This window comes from Tupaia chinensis, unplaced genomic scaffold, assembly GCF_000334495.1.
Source record: "Tupaia chinensis unplaced genomic scaffold, TupChi_1.0 Scaffold000086_1, whole genome shotgun sequence".
Classification (NCBI taxonomy): Eukaryota; Metazoa; Chordata; class Mammalia; order Scandentia; family Tupaiidae; genus Tupaia; species Tupaia belangeri.
Genome location: NW_006159548.1, coordinates 3992679 through 4013683, shown reverse-complemented (window position 1 = coordinate 4013683; position 21005 = coordinate 3992679). Strand labels below are relative to the sequence as shown.

At 37.5% G+C, this 21005-nt stretch overlaps 2 protein-coding genes across 3 annotated transcripts in view; both read right to left on the bottom strand.

Moving 5' to 3' along the window:
- Positions 1-231: 231 nt before the first annotated feature.
- Positions 232-11958, bottom strand: EPGN (epithelial mitogen). The gene is made up of 5 exons (XM_027769750.1): positions 11855-11958; positions 9941-10053; positions 6299-6419; positions 4687-4839; positions 232-1481 (listed from the first exon to the last, which is right to left on the bottom strand). The coding sequence occupies exons 1-5, from the start codon at positions 11956-11958 to the stop codon at positions 1427-1429; spliced, it is 546 nt and encodes a 181-aa protein (XP_027625551.1). The 3' UTR covers positions 232-1426.
- Positions 11959-16214: 4256 nt separating this feature from the next.
- The window catches only part of MTHFD2L (methylenetetrahydrofolate dehydrogenase (NADP+ dependent) 2 like), a 115597-nt gene continuing 110806 nt past the window's right edge, over positions 16215-21005 (bottom strand). Inside the window, exon 7 of one of the 2 annotated variants that reach the window (XM_027769740.1) lies at positions 16215-18939. In XM_027769740.1, coding sequence (XP_027625541.1) covers positions 18827-18939 — 113 coding nt within the window. In that variant the 3' untranslated portion in view covers positions 16215-18826. The remainder of the gene's footprint in view (positions 18940-21005) is intronic. The other variant, XM_027769738.1, reaches the window with a different exon arrangement.

Below are 21005 nucleotides of genomic sequence, written 5' to 3'. Positions count from 1 at the left end.
AGTAAAAAAATATTCAAGTTTGATATTGTTTTAACCTATCTCAAGACCAAAATTGTTTTGCTTATTTACATTACAATGAGAAAAAGTCCATAGTTATAAATGGAATCTAAAAATAAATCTAAAAATGGCAATAATTATTATTCTTTAATTTCTTTTTACTTTCTTTCAAAATAAATTATTATGTTACAAATTAAACACTAGAATATACACACAAGATAATACCCAGTGGTGTGTTTTGGGATTAGAGGTGGCTTTGAAGGTGGAGGTGTTGAGAATAATCTTACCTACAGTGCAGATATGGGGGGGAAAAGTTTCCCACTGTCAAATTTTAAAGCTACAAGGGCCTTGTAGAAAATGAAACCAAAGCCCAAATAAACTAAATTTCCTGCAGACTATTAAAATTATATGGCGGAAACATAATTAAAGAAAAGTACTCTGATTTCCAGTTATTTCTACCAGTGCTCCATTTTTTTTCTCTCTGGTGCAGATCAGTTATCAAGTGTTCAGAAATGATAAAGTTTTCATATGCTGTTGGCTGATAAAAAGTTTCTACATCCAGTTCTTCAGTTTCTATATCACAACCAGTTATAAGCTTGTAATCATTAGAAGAATTCTAGGATTTTTTGAATGAATGGTCACCAGATAATTCCACCCGTAGTAGAAGGGAGTGTCATTAGGGAAACAGTAAGTCCAACACAAAGTCGTATAATCCATGTGGAAAAGAAATGCTTTGCTTACTCCAGACTCGATATCCAGATAGCTGTCAGTCTGCAGAAATCTTTAGCTTATTTCTTATTTCACAGATAAAGGCTGCACAGTATTGTCACAAGTTAGGTATGATTTGTGTTTGCCTTGAATATTCCATTTTCTTTTAAATGGCTTCCGTTTAAGACACAAGTCTGTTTCACTGGAGATGCCATAATACTGATCTCATTCTAAAAGTTGACGCTACATTCTTTTGGGCACCATGAAAGCAGCACATTTGGGCAAATAGACTTAGAGAGGCCCCATCTAGGTGGTCTAGGATACAGGGTAGCAAGTGCATGAAGAGCCCACGTTTGGCATTGCTTCAGCTTGCTTCAAGGTTGATCATTATTCCCATGGAAACTCTCCCAACTGATATGGTCAGAAGCGTGACACTGTCTTTCCGTGGTGAGAACAGTAACCACACCACCACGGCAAACCCAGAGTAGACCTCCGAATTTGACTTCTACCATTCTATCTTGATCACGTGGCTTCCATGTCATCCCAATGACGGTAAAGTCTAAAGACCAAGGTTGAGTTTTATCCCCTTATTTCGTGGTGGTCCCAACTTCCATTATTTTGAGACAAGTCATCTTGGAAGTGTTGCCATTTCATTTGAAGATTTCAATTTTGGGCTCACCGAGGTTTATAAATTCCTTGATGAAACATTCTTACAAAGGCCTCACAGTGGTCTCCCTCCAGAACAGATGTTGTAAGGTGATTTCAGTTTTAGACACCTAAAACAGAGCATTGGTTTTCGTATGAATTTGACCGTGGTTTATGTAGACCATAGTGGATTACGTGGATTACATGAACGCACCGAAGTAGTAGTTGCTCTTGGTGCCCCACCAATCCCCTTTACCCACCGTGGGCCCATCCCCTAGTGGCTGTGGGTGTTTACATGCTCCCAGCAGCTTCTTTATCCAGGGGACTGCCCATGGCCAACGAAGCATGTTGCCAGGAACTTCCTGGGAGATTATAAGCCCCTGTGCCCTCCGCACCATGAGATCCTCTAGCCTATGATTAACTGATACGTGGTACTGAAACCAAGACTCCTTACCTCCTTGGAGCAGGTCTACAATGCCACTCACATTCTAGCTCTCTCACTGAATCTCCCTGAAGCTACACTTCAGCTAAAGCTACATCTTTGTTTAGCATCTTCCTCCACATAACCTGCTTTTCTTTCTTTTTATCTGTTTTGTTTTTAGTTTGCTACAGTGTGTGTATGCTTGCTAGAGAGAGAGAAAAAAGTGAGAAAGCACCCCTACAGGGATAACCACCCTGCAATCCCTTCTCCATTCTTCTCTCAGGAATTTCAGTACACACACGGGAATTTTAGAAATCACATGTGTCCAGTGTGATTTCTAAGCCACCAGGTCCAAGACTGGAACAGTGCAGTTGGCCATGTGTGACCCAGTCACCTTAATCACTATGGCACTGGCTGGCCCTCAATCTGCTTTTCTTTCTTCTTTATAGATTTCACTTTAGAGCACTCCCTCCATCAACCACATACACAATGATCCCCATCTCAGGCTCTGTTTTTAGGGAGCCTGACCTAAGACTGTTGGCTTTTTAATATCGAAAAATCTTATCTCCTTATTATTATTTTTTGTTCTTTTACAAAAATTCTCAACTGGTAGATATAGATTTGACTCTAAGATGTTGTTAAGCAAAACAAACTTTTCTGGTTTTAGATAAGCACTTTGGTCCTTTTAAAAATAACAGCTTAGTACACTAAAGAAAATGTATCTATATTTTTTAAATTGATGCATCTCATTATTTCTTGACTTTTACCTAGTATCATGGATTTAAGGAAAAATTAGTTGTGTTGAGAAGCCTGAAATGAGAATGAACACATAAGTAGTATTCTGAATCTATCCCCAGTTATGGGGGGTAGATTGGCCCATGTTTGTCACACACTTTTATTCACTTAATATTTCTTTCTCTTTTTTTTTTAAGCTCAATAAATATTTATTCAGTGTCTGTTGGGTACTAGCCATAGAATAAGGCACTGACTATGCGCTCATGAGCAAGTCTCTTCATTAATGAGAGTGGATTTAGTCTCTACTCTCTTGGGGCTGACTATCCTCATTTATAATTTTGTTATGTGCAGAGAGAATCGGGTAAAGAGAAATGATAAATTTGAAATGCCATATTACAACTGAAGGTAGATTTTTATCACTTGTCTGAGTTTATGAGAAAGAGAATCGAAATTAATATGGAAGAACTTGCCAAATTCATAGCTCCTTTTCATTCAAGAAAACCTACACATGCCAATGCCTGGCATATTGCAGAGACTCAGTAAATAACTGCCAAATGAATGCATATCAAATCACTTCATTTTTTTATATACCTCTTTCTTAAGTAGCAGTAAAAAATGGCAAGAAAACCACTTAATAGTAATCCAACGCCAATCCCAATGGCAATGTATTTTTCATAAGAATCCACAGCATATGAAGTTAAGGTCAAGTGCTCACACCTTTCTCCAGTATAACCAGTAAAACACCTTTAAAAAAAGAGAGAGAAATCCATAATGTTAAAGCCTGCCAGGAACTTCCTGGGAGATTATAAGCCCCTGTGCCCTCCGCACCATGAGATCCTCTAGCCTATGATTAACTGATACGTGGTACTGAAACCAAGACTCCTTACCTCCTTGGAGCAGGTCTACAATGCCACTCACATTCTAGCTCTCTCACTGAATCTCCCTGAAGCTACACTTCAGCTAAAGCTACATCTTTGTTTAGCATCTTCCTCCACATAACCTGCTTTTCTTTCTTTTTATCTGTTTTGTTTTTAGTTTGCTACAGTGTGTGTATGCTTGCTAGAGAGAGAGAAAAAAGTGAGAAAGCACCCCTACAGGGATAACCACCCTGCAATCCCTTCTCCATTCTTCTCTCAGGAATTTCAGTACACACACGGGAATTTTAGAAATCACATGTGTCCAGTGTGATTTCTAAGCCACCAGGTCCAAGACTGGAACAGTGCAGTTGGCCATGTGTGACCCAGTCACCTTAATCACTATGGCACTGGCTGGCCCTCAATCTGCTTTTCTTTCTTCTTTATAGATTTCACTTTAGAGCACTCCCTCCATCAACCACATACACAATGATCCCCATCTCAGGCTCTGTTTTTAGGGAGCCTGACCTAAGACTGTTGGCTTTTTAATATCGAAAAATCTTATCTCCTTATTATTATTTTTTGTTCTTTTACAAAAATTCTCAACTGGTAGATATAGATTTGACTCTAAGATGTTGTTAAGCAAAACAAACTTTTCTGGTTTTAGATAAGCACTTTGGTCCTTTTAAAAATAACAGCTTAGTACACTAAAGAAAATGTATCTATATTTTTTAAATTGATGCATCTCATTATTTCTTGACTTTTACCTAGTATCATGGATTTAAGGAAAAATTAGTTGTGTTGAGAAGCCTGAAATGAGAATGAACACATAAGTAGTATTCTGAATCTATCCCCAGTTATGGGGGGTAGATTGGCCCATGTTTGTCACACACTTTTATTCACTTAATATTTCTTTCTCTTTTTTTTTTAAGCTCAATAAATATTTATTCAGTGTCTGTTGGGTACTAGCCATAGAATAAGGCACTGACTATGCGCTCATGAGCAAGTCTCTTCATTAATGAGAGTGGATTTAGTCTCTACTCTCTTGGGGCTGACTATCCTCATTTATAATTTTGTTATGTGCAGAGAGAATCGGGTAAAGAGAAATGATAAATTTGAAATGCCATATTACAACTGAAGGTAGATTTTTATCACTTGTCTGAGTTTATGAGAAAGAGAATCGAAATTAATATGGAAGAACTTGCCAAATTCATAGCTCCTTTTCATTCAAGAAAACCTACACATGCCAATGCCTGGCATATTGCAGAGACTCAGTAAATAACTGCCAAATGAATGCATATCAAATCACTTCATTTTTTTATATACCTCTTTCTTAAGTAGCAGTAAAAAATGGCAAGAAAACCACTTAATAGTAATCCAACGCCAATCCCAATGGCAATGTATTTTTCATAAGAATCCACAGCATATGAAGTTAAGGTCAAGTGCTCACACCTTTCTCCAGTATAACCAGTAAAACACCTTTAAAAAAAGAGAGAGAAATCCATAATGTTAAAGCCTATGATAGAAATACAAAGAAATGACCTATTTCAAAGAATGAAAAAAATTTCAGTTTAAGTAATTTCGAAGTAAGTACTTCAAAGTAACTAATTAAATGAAAAAAGCACATACCAAATGAAAGCCAATCTGTTAGAGGTAATGAACTAGCTATGAATTTTGCAATAACCATTTCATTAATGACCCCTTACTTTCTCCTCACTGGTAGAAGAGAAAGAAAGTATGCTTACATGAGTTACTATAAAAGATCTTTAGCCTTGGGACCAACAGTTAGTGTAATGACTATGTCGCTGGACTCCCATGTAGTCGACCGCGTTTCGAGTCCCGGACCTGGTGGCTTAAACTCACGCCGGGCGCATGTGCGTGCGTGCCCAAGATCCCAAGAGGAGAATGGAGGAGAAGGGATTGCGGCATGGCCATCCCCCCTAGGGGGTGATTTCTCGCTTTCTGTCTCTCTGTCTCTCTCTGTCTTTCTGGCAAGTGCACATACCCTATAACAAAAACCTCTCTAAAAAAAAGATAAGCAAATCTTTAGCCTGCTCTTGCATAGGAGGGTGCTGCGCAAATCAATACAATAAAAGTAGTTGCTCCAGGGCTAGCAGGTGACATGGACGTTAAGGTGGCTGGACCCAACATGGCTGACTGCGTGGCTCAAGTTTGCACCAGGTGGCTTGAAAATCATACCAGGTGAGTGCATGTGTGTGCCCATAATCCCCAGGGGAGGATGGAGGAGATAAGGGACTGTGGCATGACCATATCTCTGAGGGGGAGGAAGGATGATTTTTCACTTTCTCTGTCTCCCTTTCTCTCTCTGTCTCTCTCTCTGGTGGTGCACATGCCCTATAGTAGAAACTAAATTAAAAAATAGAAAAAAAAATTAGCTGCTCTGGAACCACATATTCCTGAAGTATTGTTGTTTTAGTCTATTTTATTTAATCCTATAGACAACCCCATGAAAACTCAGAATCACCTTTGCATGCTGCTAAAGATGCAGATTTGGATTTAGTAGTTCTGGTTGTGGAGCATAAGATTTTGCATTTCTATTGGCTCCCAGGTTACACAGACAACTGCTAGCCAAGGAACCACATTTTCAAGTAATGAGGATCAAGTAGTTTAAAAAACAATAGGCCAGTCATGTCCAGATCATCCATCCTTTTTAGTAGATAAGGTAGAGGAATATGAAAATGTAGTACATAAAGCAACAGGGGCATAAATTCACCTCTCTAGGACTTGAAAAGTTCTTCTTTTTTAAGACTTACTTTATTTATTCATTTATTCATTCATATTTTATTTTATTTTTTTAAAATTTGTCCAGGGCAGGGTGTGAGAAAGCAAGCCACCATGTGGTTGGACATGTGGAAGTGTCCAACGCCTTAATCACCACATCACCTGCTGGTCCCCTTGGAAAGTTCTTTGCAATTACCTGCAGATGGCTTTCTTTAGCTCGTGGTGAAATGCACAAACACCATTGATGCAGTAGCTGTTATGGTCTTCCAAGCAAGGATGTGAGAACTTCAAGGCTACAGGTCCTTCTGTGTAGTCAGCTAGGAAAAGGAGATCCACTATTAACAGATGATGTTGGTCCTACTTTGATGGTAAATTTTCAAATCATATGTAAAGAGACCTCATGTTTCAAGTCTATTTTAGAGGCACGTTGTCCTTCAAGTTATTGATTCTTTGGCAGATCATATTCACAAGAATTGACTTCTATCATCTAGACATAGCACTAACTAATCAGGAGGTAGAGGTGAACTGATGATCATTCCATTCTTTAGAAACCACGTAATAAGATATAGAGACAAGTTTGTCAAAAGGTGGCAGCATTGTTTTTAGCTTTAGCAGGTTATTTTGAACAATTCTTCCCAAACGTGCCTGAATGCTAATAAATACAGACAATTTCACATGATCTTTTCTTTTTTCCATTTAACATGAGATGACAATTTGGACCTACACTTGTGCGTAATGAACCAAACTTTTCATCCTTCCCTACAGAAGATGGTAGAAACTCATCCTCACTTTTATATAAACTGCCAGGGGGAGCTAATCAAAAAAATGAACATTTTGCCTAACTGACTTTGGAGAGATATAGCAATGACATCTACAGAAAGAAAGATGGCTCAGGCTTTACATAGTTCGTGGCAATACTTTTGAATGTTAATTAAACATTTTACTCAGAGACAATGTAGGGGCAGCAAGTGGCTGGATTCCCACATCTGGTAGCAGTTTGAATTACAGACCCCAGCAACTGGAAAATCATACCAGGTGCATGTGTGTGCATGCCCAAAATTCTGGGAGGAGAATAGAGGGAAAGGTATTGCAGCATGGCCATCTTCCATGGGGGGTGATTTGTCACTTCTCTCTCTCTCTCTCTCTCTCTGTGTGTCTCTCTGTCTCTCTCTGCCAAAGACACATGCTCTATAGCAAAAATATGAAAAAAAAAAAAAAGAACACTGTGAAGTAGTAAAAAGCCATGAACTTGGAATTAGAAAACTTGAGTTCTTATTTCTAGCTCTAACCCTGTGCAAATGACCACAACTGGGCAAAATTATTGTAGTCAAGTATGCAGAAGCTTCCTTGTAAGAAACCTACCTTTGGAAGGTTGCGTTCTGACAAAATGTCATGTGTTCAGGACACTTACTTTGGCACTCTGAAGTATTAAAGACATTCCTATATTTCCTTTAGTATTCAAGTAGTAGAAATGACCCTTGGGTAAGACTGAATAATTGAGTCTTTTTTTGGTATCCATTAATTACCAATTTTTGAATGTCTCTCAAGCAATATCAGTGGCATCTCATTTTGTCATTGCTATGAATAAGCACATCGCCTCACCATTCCTTATCATTCTACGCCATATTGCCTTGCTAAGGAGACTGAGCGAATCCTTATTTGTTTTTAGGGAGAAAAATGTAAAAGGCATTCTTTTATTGTATTGAAAGTACTAAATCTTAAACTATACTAAGGTGTTAACAAAATACTATGTTGTATAACTTTATTGTGCTTGAGAACACAGTATTACCTTAAAAATACACATTCATTTTGTTGCATGTGGTAAAGTTATCCTTTTAGTAATTAACTCTCGGGAGGTAAGAATTTCCCATTAAAAAGACTCTAGGTCCTGGGCCAGCCAGTGGTATGGTGATTAAGGTGGATAGATTCTACTGAGGTTCTAGTCCTGGACCCAGCAGCTTGAAAACATGCCTGGCATATGTATGCATGCCCCAAATTCCCAACACAGAATGAAAGATTAGGGACTGCAGCATGGCCATCCCCATTGGAGAATGATTTCTCACTATTCCTCTCTGTCTCTCACCACCAGCCCACACTTCCAATAGCAAAAAACAAAAACAAAAACTTCATAGGTTCTTCCTACTTCAAGGTTAACCAAGTTCAGTGAACCAAGCCTAAACTGGGATTTGCTAGAAAATGTTAGAATTGAAAAAAAATATTTCCTAAGAAAGGGTATGCCAGACTCATCTATCCCCTAAGGAGAGGAATAGTAGTTATAACTTCATGAAAAATTTTCTAAGATAGTGGATTCAGATTTTTAAGTTAAATACAAAACAAAATGAAACCCAAAAAACTAAAGTAATCCATCAAGAAAGCAGAAGAATATGGATATGACATATATTCAACCCCTTTTTTTTCTATTTCTAGTACCTACAACTTAGAAAATTTTATTTGCAGTTCACTATTAAAGAGAAAAAAAGATGGTGTTTCCTATGTTATGAAGTCAATCCCAAAGAGAAAAATATAGTTCTCTAACTTTCCACAGTATTATCATATCTTATGAAGATATTTTCTCTTTGCTTAAAGACTCAGAAGACATGAGGAAGTTGGCCAAAAGTTATTCTCAAACCCACAATGATTTTGTTTTATAAATTGATGGGCACTTGAAAATTCAAATGGGTAGAATACTTCAAGTTAATCTTTTAAAATTTAAAAATTTTGGTGGAATGAAGAACAAGTAAATATGTATATTCAGAAATGAAATATTTGATTTGATATTCTGTTTTTTTTTTTTTTTCTTTTTGAGAAAGACATTTTTGTTATAGGGCATGTGCATGCACCAGAGAGATAGAGAGACAAAAAGCAAGAAATCACCCCCTCTTGGAGGGATGGCCATGCTGCAATCTCTTCTCCTCCATTCTCCTTGCAGGATTTTGGGCAAGCATGCACAAGCACCTGGTGTGAGTTTCAAGTCACCGGATCTGGGACTCAGACCATAGTCAGCTGTGTGGGAATCGAGCACCTTAGTCACTATACCACCTACTGGCCCCTGCTTTGATACTCTTTTATTTGCCTGGCTGTGAGAGCAAGATAAGGCATAGCCTGTGTCCTCCATCACATCAGTCTTTACTTCAGGGGGTAGTTCATGACCTGCATGAGAATCAGACCACTCTGTCACAGGTCCTGGCAGGTAACAAGCTTTCCAAGTTCAACTCTAAGAGTTTGAGCAGGTTTGGAAAAACAAAACCGAAACAAGCAAACAAAAAAACCCCACTGAACAGCTGCCAGAACCATTTTAATAATCATAATAAAATCTAAATGAAAACATATCACCACATCAACAACAAAACTTGGAGGCGTGGGTGGGAAATTAAACATGTGCTAAAACAACAACTAAAGCTTCCCAACAAAGTGAGGAAAAAAAGAGATTTCAAAAAGTAAGAGAAAATATTTCATCTTGAAGCCTATTTCTTTGACTATAAAACATAGTCACGGATCAAAATATGATGTCACTCATCAAGAATGCCCAAAAGAAGACAAACTGCTCCCGGACAGGCAGGGGTTATTGGGAACCAAGCAGAACTCAGTCAGAAAATGTGGCACGTTTCACACTCGAGACTCACTGAAGAGAACTTTGATGTCTATCATTTGCTCCACTCTTCCTTTTAAAAAGGCTGTTCTTTGCTGTCACTTGAATTTAACAGCTTGCCACTAAAAGAGCTGATTAATAATAAACTATGTAAATATTTCAGCCTTTGTAATGTTGCTTTGATCATAACCCAAATTTCTCAGAAGTTTAAAAAATGAAATAGGATATACAAAAAGAAGAAAAAAATACCTTCTGTTTTGTTAACTGTCCAGTTACTTTGCTGGGCTGTGCTGGCAGGTGTTACAGTCACGGCCACCTCTTCAGTCCACGCTGTTATTGCTGTATTTAGGGGGGAAAAGCATCTTTAACGGCGAGACTCCTTCTATGCACAAGCAACAAAACGGAAGTTATTCTATTGACTCCCATTCCTGTCGTGTTTTTATTACACTTGAAATCCCTAACTCAACTCAAGCCATTTCCTGACTGTTTCTCATTCAGTCCCTAGACTACATTATAAGAAACAGAAGTTCATTATTTTTAAAGAGAAAGATTGATATATTTACATACTAATTCCATCTCAAGGACACGATAGTATACTAGGTAAATATTTCAACTCCTCTCCAATGATATAAAGCAAGCATTTCAAAGGTCTCCAAAAAATAAAAATTTCTCAGAACATACGATACACAAAACTGTTTAATCCACCGATTCTTTGTCTTGATCTCTGGCAGGATGAAGGACTGTTTGAAGCCAACTTCTCTCCAGTTCAGAGAAAACAAATCTTCCTGACAATTTACGCTGATACAAAGGTAACAAAACAAAAAGGAAATTACCTACCATTGAATAAAAGATAGACTGATATTGGAACTCCCAAAGCCATTTCCTGTAGTTGCTAAACTTTCTTTCTCTTATTCTCCTAGACTGATGGGTGGAAGGTTTTTATTGAGCTCTCTGCGTCTTTCTTGCCTTTATATTTCATGAAGCGTCATCTGGCAGTTCTTACCAATCAAAAAAATATGTACTGCTGGCAAGAGCTTCCAGCCTCCAGGCACTCACACACTTGTCTTCGGATACCTGTGTTATCTAAGGTGATCAAGCTTTCTTTGGAAATACTGGTTTCCTGTTACCTGTAGGCATAATCGTGCATGTAAAAATAGTTAAAACAACAAAAAAATATGTGAATTCAGAAAAGGTGCCATTGGTATAAACAGAACTATACCACTGCTAGCAACCTATAACAGATTCTAACAGAAATACTTGCAAATTCGGAAACAGCAAAACCTGTTGATAAAAGAAACATCCTTGAAATTACAGTCAGTTGTGCTGCCTTTCATTACAGATTATGGATTTTATTGCAAATCAAGATATTTTGTTAACTTAGTTGCCAGGGAAAATAGTCTAAATTTGTGCAAATATAGGAGGTTTAATACTCCACTTTAGTTTTTACTCACTCGTACTTATTAATATAACAAGTTCTGTAAATATAATTACTTTTGAATAGTATAGCATTCACCTTTATATCATTCTACCATTTAATGCTTTTCTGAGTAAATGGAATGAACTATCATGTTCTAGGAACAGCAGTACTTAAATCTGTGCCCTCATAATTGGGCTAAAAAGAACCAAAATAAAAGTAATAATAAAATTCTCCATTTAGATAAAGTTAAGGTAACATTTTGTTTTGGAACTTGTAGTGAATAGAAAGTTTTACATTTAGTATCACATTCAGATTTTTTTTTCAATGTTAATCTAGTTATGATTCTTAAAGTACAATTTAAAAGCTAAAACATTATATTTCTGGCTATACATTCCCATATATTTTCACTTGCCACATTTTACTATAAATGATTTATAAATAAGTTTTGGGAGATGTTGTATCTTTCAACTTGGAATGTCAATTGCTCATATATTCTGTACCTTAAAAGCCTGTCCAAGTCAAGATAGGTTATCATTTGCATCATGTCTATTCAGCAAGTTAGATTTACCAGAAAGGATCCCTTTTGCTATTCAAATGTGCGTTTGCCTTTAGAAATCACACAAGAATGAGCTTGTTCAACTCATTATGACTTGGGCAATCGCTTGCCACAGGAGTCATCGTTTTAAACTTAAAAGAATATGTCGTACTTGGCTCATTTTAAATATGCCTACATTTTGTGTTTCTACTGTTCTCGTTTTCTTACACTGTTGATTGTTAAGTCAATGTCTGGGCAATACTTTTCCCAAGCAAAGAATATTTGAGTTACAGATCGGATAATCCTTTGTGCCATCGGTTGAGAATTTTAAAAGTTACCATTTACAAAGAATGAGATAAACCATCACAATTCCTTTTGCAGTTTCTGGAAGAAGATGTTAGGATTCACATTAAATAGCTTTATTTCTAAGACCAAGACATAGAAGCATAACAATCACATTTGTAGTAACGACTAATAGAAGCTAACCATATTTTGCATTTCGCAGAAGGTTTTCATCTACATCTCAATTCTTTCTTCAATAATTCTGGCCCATATAAATCCAATTAGTGTCTACTTTTTTTTTTTTTTTTTTGGAGAGATTTTCACTGTAGGGCACGTGCGCTCGCCAGACAGGCAGAGAGAGACATAGAGACAGAAAGCGAGAAATCACCCCCCAGGGGGGATGGTCACACCACATTCCCTGCTCCTCCACTGTCCTCTCGGGATCTTGGGCACGCACGCACACGCGCCCGGCGTGAGTTTTAAGCCACCGGGTCCGGGACACGAACCGCGGTCAACTACGTGGGAATCCAGCGACATAGCCATTACGCTAACTGCTGGTTCCCCATTAGTGTCTACTTTACAGTAAATATACTTAGAGCCTGTCTTGAGGGAATAAGGAAAATAATAACAGGCTATATTTTTACTCTCAGATGACAAATGAGAAATGGAGACTCAAAAGATTTAAGCGAACTGCCAAAGGACATGCCTCAGAATTAGGAATTCAATCCCGTTTTTCAGATTCCAAACATATTCCATTTCCCCAGCTGTGTTCTCAGTAGGAGTCGATGTGCTGATTGCTGAGGAAATGCCTTAATTACCTCCTCAAATCAAGCTTTAAGTATCTTACCTTTATTATAAGAAACGAAATATTAAGTGGACTGTGGTTTTATTTTTTCGCCAGTATCTGGGCTGAAAGAGATGGTCTCTATAGATGTCTACCCATTCCACTGAACTGACCTACATTATATAGAAAATCTCTACCAGGGCCAACAGGTGATGTGATGGTTAAGGCACTGGACTCCCGCATGGTCGACCACAGTTCAAGTCCCATGCCTGGTGACTTGAAAATTGTGTCAGGCACATATGAGTGTGTGCCCCAAATCCTGAGAGGAGAATGGAGGCGGGATTGTGGTGTGATCATCTTTCTTGGGGAGTGATGTTTCATTTTCTCTCTCTGTCTCTCTTTAGCAAGTGCACATGCTCTATGGCAAAAACCTAAAATAAATAAATAAATAAATAAATAAATAAATAAAAGACAGAAAAAAGAAACCCTGTATCACTTTAGCTTAAGGCTTATACCAAAAAAGAGCTTGAAGTCATCTCACATGCTCCTTTTCTTCTGGGGCCCATACTAGTAGTTTCCACTTGTTCTCTCTACAGGAAAGTCTACCCCTTCTCTTCTTCAGTACTCTCATTACAAAGCTCTTTCTCCCAATCCTCAAGCATAGTGAGAATGGATATAATAACGTGGCCTCCCTTGAATCTGTGTCTTTATTCATTTTTATGTGCTTTACGGCAGTTTAGAAGAAAAAGAGATCCACTCTCATTTTTATCTTGTACAATGTTTTTGGTCTTTTTGATTTACTCATCTCTTCTCTCATCAGTATCTCTAGAAGTTATTCTTTCCTTCTTTCTTTTCCTTTCTATTTTTCTTTCTCTCTTGCTCTTTCACTAACGCAACCAAGTTTATTGCTGGTCACTGACAAGACACAGTCATCAGTTCATTGTTTCTCTCTCTCTGAATTTATTCTGTAATTCTCTTGGATTCGGTTGCCATTCATTCATTCATAAAATATTGACCATTCCCCCAGCCATGGGAACAAAGATGATAAGGCACTGTTGTGTGGTACTGGAGACACACTGGAGGCCCAGGATCAGATTCTGGGTCAACTCAAACATGCCAGGTGCATTTACACCTGCATGTAATCCTAGCTATTTGGGAGCTAGGGGGAGCATCTTGGCATGGCAAAATCCTCTTAAGGTTACCTGTCTCTGTTCTCTCTCTCAAGAAAAAAGAATAAAATAAACTTTTTAAAAAAAGTATATTGAATGCCAACTACATCAGAGTACTAGACTGTGTGTGATGATTTTTTAAGACAAACAGATAAATCATGCCTGGATTCTGACCTCAAGGAATTAAAGACAACCAGGGAAATTACATACATAGTAACAGCACTGGCAGGAGTGATTGCTCCTATAAAGAGCTATGGGAACTGAGAGGTGGGCCTGAGTCAGACTCTCATGGTATTATTCAAGAACAAGATTATGCAGAGTAAATCTGAAACGACAGATAGGATTTAGGCATGTAGTGAGAAGAGAAAGATTCTAGGAGGAGATAGGGGCATGGAAGGGTGGCAAAGTGAAGTAGTGAAGAGTGGGGTCTAACCACATCATCCCAGCAGACCTTGTACCGAGTTCAAATTCCACCTTTAATATCCATTTGACCTTGGCCGAGGCTTTATAATAATTAGGAGGGTCAATTTCTTCATTTACCAGATGGAGATTGTCAACAAGGAGCAACCACAACAACATGAAAAGAAAAGCACTGACACATAATAGGTGCCCAGTGAAGGATGGCTGTTACTATTGAGCAAGTATAGAAAGATACGGAGTGTGTGTAATGCTCACCAAGGAAGTAAGGAAGTTAGTGCTTGGTATTTACCGGATGAGCCATGAATTCTCATCCTCTTCCCAGACTGGTATTATGTCAGGACTTACGTTGATGTATTATGTCATCACCTCCAACTTAACATGTCTTAAACTGAACATACTCTCTTCTCCAAAATCGTTCCCCATTACAGCTTCCTTATGTTAATCAATGATAACATCTGCTTAGCCTCTGAGTACACTTCTCATAACTTACTAAATGCCACTGAATTCTGATTTACCCGGACTTTCTCTTACCTATTTTCACATACTTAACCAGTTGGATTCTTTCACTTTCTACACATGCGTCATTTTAGTCTGACGGTACCTTTGCTTTCATACATACATACATATGCTAAGTGCATTCCCTCCTCCATCTCTTCAGATTATTGTTCTACCTCCATTAATTCTTCAGGGCCCTCTTTACAGATACAACGTAGTAGAAGAAGGAAATCTTTATCTCTAAGCCCTTCCCAAAGCTATCAGATGTTTGCCTTTTATGAACCCCAAATAGCCATAAATGAAGTCATAATGAACTGACTTTATTTCTTTCACGTGTTGACAAAGACTCTCTCTTTCTCCAAGTTTCAGTCAGGCTCCCCCGAATGCTCCTCTTGACTAGGTTTTGACCTACTCAGTTTATGGAGAAACTACCCTTTGATAGTCGATCAAGTTCCTCATTCTCTACTCCTGATATATAACTCTTTTTATTATTACTATTTAATTTATTTTAATTTGCCAGAGAGGGACAGTGTGTGTTTCTGTGTGTTGTGCATGTGTGTGTGTAAGAGAGAGAGAGAGAAAGAGAGAGAGAGAGAGAGAAAGCCGTCAGGTCTGGGACTCAAACAACGGTGGATCATGTGGGAGTCCAGCAGTCCTAACCACCATGCCACCTGCTGGCTCCTCTGATATATAACTCTTTCAGACTGCTGTTATCAAGACTTTTAAAAAGTCATTTTATCAAGAATTCCCCTACCCTTGATAATAAGTTCTTAGTAATTTTCTTTTTTATTTATTTAATTTTGTGGGGGAGAGGCTTTTTGCTATAGGGCGTGTGCACTCGCCAGACAGAGAGAGACATAGAGCAAGAAATCACCCCCTAGGGGGGATGGTCATGCCGCAATCCCTTCTCCTCCATTCTCCTCTCGGGATCTTGGGCACGTACGCACACGCGCCCGGCGTGAGTTTTAAGGCACCGGGTCTGGGACGCGAACCACGGTCGACTATGTGGGAGTCCAGCGACATAGCCATTATGCTAACTGCTGGTTCCCAAGTTCTTAGTAATTTTCTATCCACTAACCTCCTAGCTCTCTTATTGGCTAGAAAACATCAGCTTTATTAAGTTCAATCTCTCTTCTCTATTACAATAGTCTTTTTTTTTTCTTTTTTTGGAGAGATTTTTGCTATAGGGCATATGCACTTGCCAGAAAGACAGAGAGAGATGGAGAGACAGAGAGTGAGAAATCACGCTGTAGTGGGGATGGCCACACTGCAATCCTTTCTCCTCCATTCTTCTCTTGGGATCTTGGGCATGCATGCACACGCACCTGGTGTGAGTTTAAGCCACCGAGTCTGGGACTCAAACCGTAGTCGACTACATGGGAGTCCAGTGACATAGCCATTACGCTAACTGCTGGTCCCTCTATTACAATAGTCTTGATTCCATTATAATAATCTTGAAAAAAGTTTTCCTTGCATATTAAACAGGAATAATTGTGTCAGAATAATTTTTCTCCTACAGTACTTTAATTAGTCTCCGGAAAGGCTGACTTCTGACTATCATTCCAAAATAACCACTCCTGAACCATATGGGTTGCAGGCTCAAAAATCCCAGTCTTCACATTTTCCACATACATATACTTTTGGTCATTTAATTTATTTTGGAAGTTAAAGATTCCTGAGTGCACAAGAAGAAAACAAACTCAGTGTCTCCAACACTTTCAACAATCAACACCGAATACTTCTCTGGCCAGATGTGTGTTTTTTTAATTGTTTGTTTGGCTTTTCTCACATAGTAAGTAAGCAATCATTTCTGCAGTAGACACTAGCTGAGTATCCTCCAGTTCAATGTAATTCTCACACTATCTAGAGACAGCATGAGATGCCACAGGTTGAGGCTCAGTCTCAAAAGACTGCTCTCTTCCATTTCCAATACTGGTTACAAGCCCTAGATTGTTTGACCTGTGCTTCTGACCAATTGCTATAAGTCAGGGTTCCCACAGCCACCTTCCCTCCTTGGATTCAAGTTATTTGCTAGAATGGCTCACAGAACTTAGGGAAACACTTAGGTTTACCAGTTTATTGTAAAAGATACTACAGAAAGGAAAAGCTGCATGGGGCAAGGCATGTAGGAAGAAGCACGGACCATCCATGCCCTCTCTGGGCACACTGTCCTCTAGAAACCTCCATACTTTCTAGTACTTAGAATATCTCTGAACCCTGTGCTTGTGGGTTTTTTACATAGGCTTCATGACATAGGCATAATTGATTACAACATGCCATTACTGATCAACTTAACTTTATTCTTAACCTTCAGTTTCTCTCTCTCCCTACAGATCTGAAGCCAACCCTCTAATCCTGCCTTGGTCATTCTGGTATAACCAAGCCCCATCCTGAAGCCACCTTGGGGTGGCCAGTCAAAAGGCATCTCAGTGGTAAACAAAAAGGTATCACTTTGGAGACTCCAAGGATTTTAGTAGTTGTGTGTCTGGAAACTGGAAAAAGACTAAACAGATGTCTCATATCACAAGAACCCCTGAAAAACTAAAGAAGCTCCTTCTGAACTGTTTGGCTGGGAGCTTTGAATTTAAAATTCTGCCAGTGTTATCAGACAAAAATTAGCATAAAGAGATTCTGGAATATGTTACAGAGCTTTCTCTTTCATGTTTGAGAAACCTGTACATTTCTCAGGCAAGCAATAAAGAAACAGGTAACAAATATATGTATAAAGAAATTCATAGCTATCTTAAGGAACAAGAACACAGCTATTTTTCAAACTGCTTTTTTTGTACACATGAAATGTTTATAAACATTAGTCAATTTTCACACACAGAGTCAAGAATACTCACTGATAAAGACATGCATCAAGTAAGAATCACTATTGGTACATAAACATACAGGAGTTTGGGCAAGAAAACACAGTATCAGTTATGTTGTTGTCATTTCAAAAGAGCCTTCCACCAACATTCACTATTTCCTAATTTAAATTGTGTTAGAAAGATTACATCTGTGGTGAGAATCAAATGCCATTGGAACCATGCACAACAATGGATTTTTTAGCTGTAAGCCAAGGTTTAGTTTTGGCATATTGTAAGTATCAGATTTTCCTATTGATTTTTGGGAACAAACAGAAGAGCCAGTTTTTTGTTTTGTTTTTGACATTTTTACAGACACAGTTCTTTAACGATGGATACCCTCATACTATGGGGTCATTGGAAAGCCATGACATCTTTTTCTATGCAAAAATGCATCCTGACTTTTCCAATGAACCGAGGTAACATGTTTGTTTGATATATGTGGGAAAGTACAATCTTAGTTTTGTTTTGTCTATTTATTTATAGATTTTTCTCCATGGTTACACAGTAAAGGTATTGCCCAAATATATTTAGATGAAGAAAGAAATGTGATGTGTAAACCTAATCCATTTTCCATGTACTTTTTTACAATGGCAAATAGTCATTCACAATGTTGTATCATCACTTTTCAAAGTAGCATTTCCTTTTTCATCTTCCTTGAATATTTTTCTTTCCTTAACCAGAACATCATTTTGCATTAGCATAGCCTTGTGGGATGCATTTAGTAGAGGATATCCAGATGTTATTTTCAATATCCCATCTCTCTTTTCACAAGAAAGTGCTTTTTCAGCAATTAATCACGCTATGGTAAACCTGAATTACATTTTACACAGGTGCCCATTTGACTGACAAAACATTTGTTGAAAACATATTGTGTGACATTTAGTGTGTCAAAAATATATTTTTCTTATGAGCCCTTTATTAGCCTTATGAACAGATATCCACAAAGTAAACAATCATTACCAAAATTTTCATTGGATTTGTTTTGGTTTTGCCTAAAACTCAAAATCTATTGCCAGGAGTGCATAAAGTTGTGTAAATCATATGATTGATTCCACCCATGAAAAAATAAATACAATGTAGAAATAAATGACTTCGTAGTAAAATATAAAGGTGTTTGCCCTTTGTCAAATAAATAAGTTGCATGAGTTGACTTTGCTTTATTTACTCTTTCACATGATCTAGTAAATGATTTTTTTAGCTGCCAACAGGGTGTTCTTCAGAAGCATCGCCACTGTCATGGGTCCCACACCTCCTGGAACTGGAGTGATAAAACTGGCTTTCTTCTTCACAGCTAATGAAAAAAATAAAAAACACTTTTTATTTTTGAAGTTCTGTGATAATTCCCTATTTTTAAACAAAGTGTATTTTTACATTTTATATATATATATATATATATATACATACACACACACACATATGTATAACTATGACAACTTTAAGTCAGTTTTAGGATAAAGGAGGCTACAATAAACACACATTGACTTAGACACTTCTGTGTATAATACCTAAGGTGAAGAGAAAGAACGAACTGGCATCAAGACAGCAGTTTCAATCTTCAGGCAGCTCGATTAATGTTATATGATGAAAAGCTATAAACTACGATTGATCCAATTACTATGGTTAACTATGTCTAAAGTACATGAAATTGGTCCCAAGGGGGTAACAGGTTATAGATAGTTCAGCACACACCAGTTATAAAATTAAATTGGTCCTGTTACAACAATGCTACCAAGCATGTGTAGATAATACATTAATACATTTAGTGCAAGTGTAATCAAAATCATGAATTATATTTGAATTACTGAGCATATACACACAACCCTGTTCAAAGGTATGAATACCTCTTATTCAATGAATATACTCAAAGAATGTGGCAAAGAACTTTCATCAAGTTTTAAGAATGTTTTTTCACCCACAATATTAAAGGTGAATAGCTTCATGCATTCATTAAATTGGTGGTTTAGTGCTTTATCATGGGAATAAGAGCAATGAAGTTTTTCCAGATAGTAGAAAGTTAACATAGACAAGACTTCTGTAATGCATAATATGACATTATTAACCACATGTCATTTATATGTATTGCCTTTTACAAATTTGTTCATATATGTCTACATGAATCAAAACCAACCAATGTTTTCTAGACCTTAAGTGTTATTCTTTCCATTTATATTGCCCTCTTGAAAGATGGTGCTATATTTTGGATAATGTTTTATTCCCAAAGACTTAAGTTCTGGAAGCTTGGTCCCCAGTGTAGTGGCTTTTAGAGGTGGTGATACCTTTAATGGGCCTTATGACAGGGCACCATCCAATTGGCTGGGAGCCTGGGAGGGACAAATAAAGGAAGTGAGAACTCTGTTTCCTCTCTGTGTGCACCTAATTTCCCTCCCCTCTACTTCTGCTCATGTTGTAACATAACACTGGACACAAGCCTGATGTCAGTCCTATGTCTTTGGATTTCCTAGTCACCAGAATCATGAGCCAAATAAACCTCTAGTCTTTATAAACCACACAGTCTCAGGTATTTCTGTGTAGCAACACAATGACTAAAACAGATGGCTTGTAAAATTTGCCTTTACCTTATTTGAAGTGAAATGGCACACTGGAATAATTCTTTTTAAATTATAGGAAAGGCAAAGAAATAGAGCAATATTGTTATACTTGAAGAAAAGTCCAAATAAGCTTAAATACGTGACATACACATACATGCAACCTGTGTCATGAATCTTCTGATGCTATAAAAAAAAAGATAATACTGTGATTTGAAAGGTAATATTTCTGTTTTTCAAAAGCCTCTCTATGCAAGAAGCATATGCTCTCCATTATACTTCCACTCACTGGACTATGCTACAGAAACATGAGACTGGGTCAATAGCCATTTCATAAATAGTTTTGAATTTTTAGTCCTTTCTTTTCTAGCTGCTATTTCTACCCGGAACACTCTTACCTTACACAAATAGGAAATTCCTCATTATTCCTTCAAAGTCAATAAAATGTCAACTGTCTATAATTTTTCTCCAAAATTTACCCTTCCAAAATTGAATTTAAAGTTCCACTATCTATGTTTCCAGTAATTTTTTAATCTACTTCTATCAAGGAATTTAATACACTGCACTATTTTTTTATATACAATACTGTTGATTGTAAATTCTACATTGCCAATTGAGTCTCAAAGAATGCTTTGATTTCTCCCAAACTCTCGTTTCATAGCAAGGCTTCAGTGTAATTGACAAGCAAGTACACTTCTGATCTGATCTTAAGTTAACCATTTTTTTGTGTGTTAATTGACAAGGTCATACTTTTAGGTTTAGTATACATTATTAACATTTTCTTCATCACTTTCTTAACCTAGAACAGGGC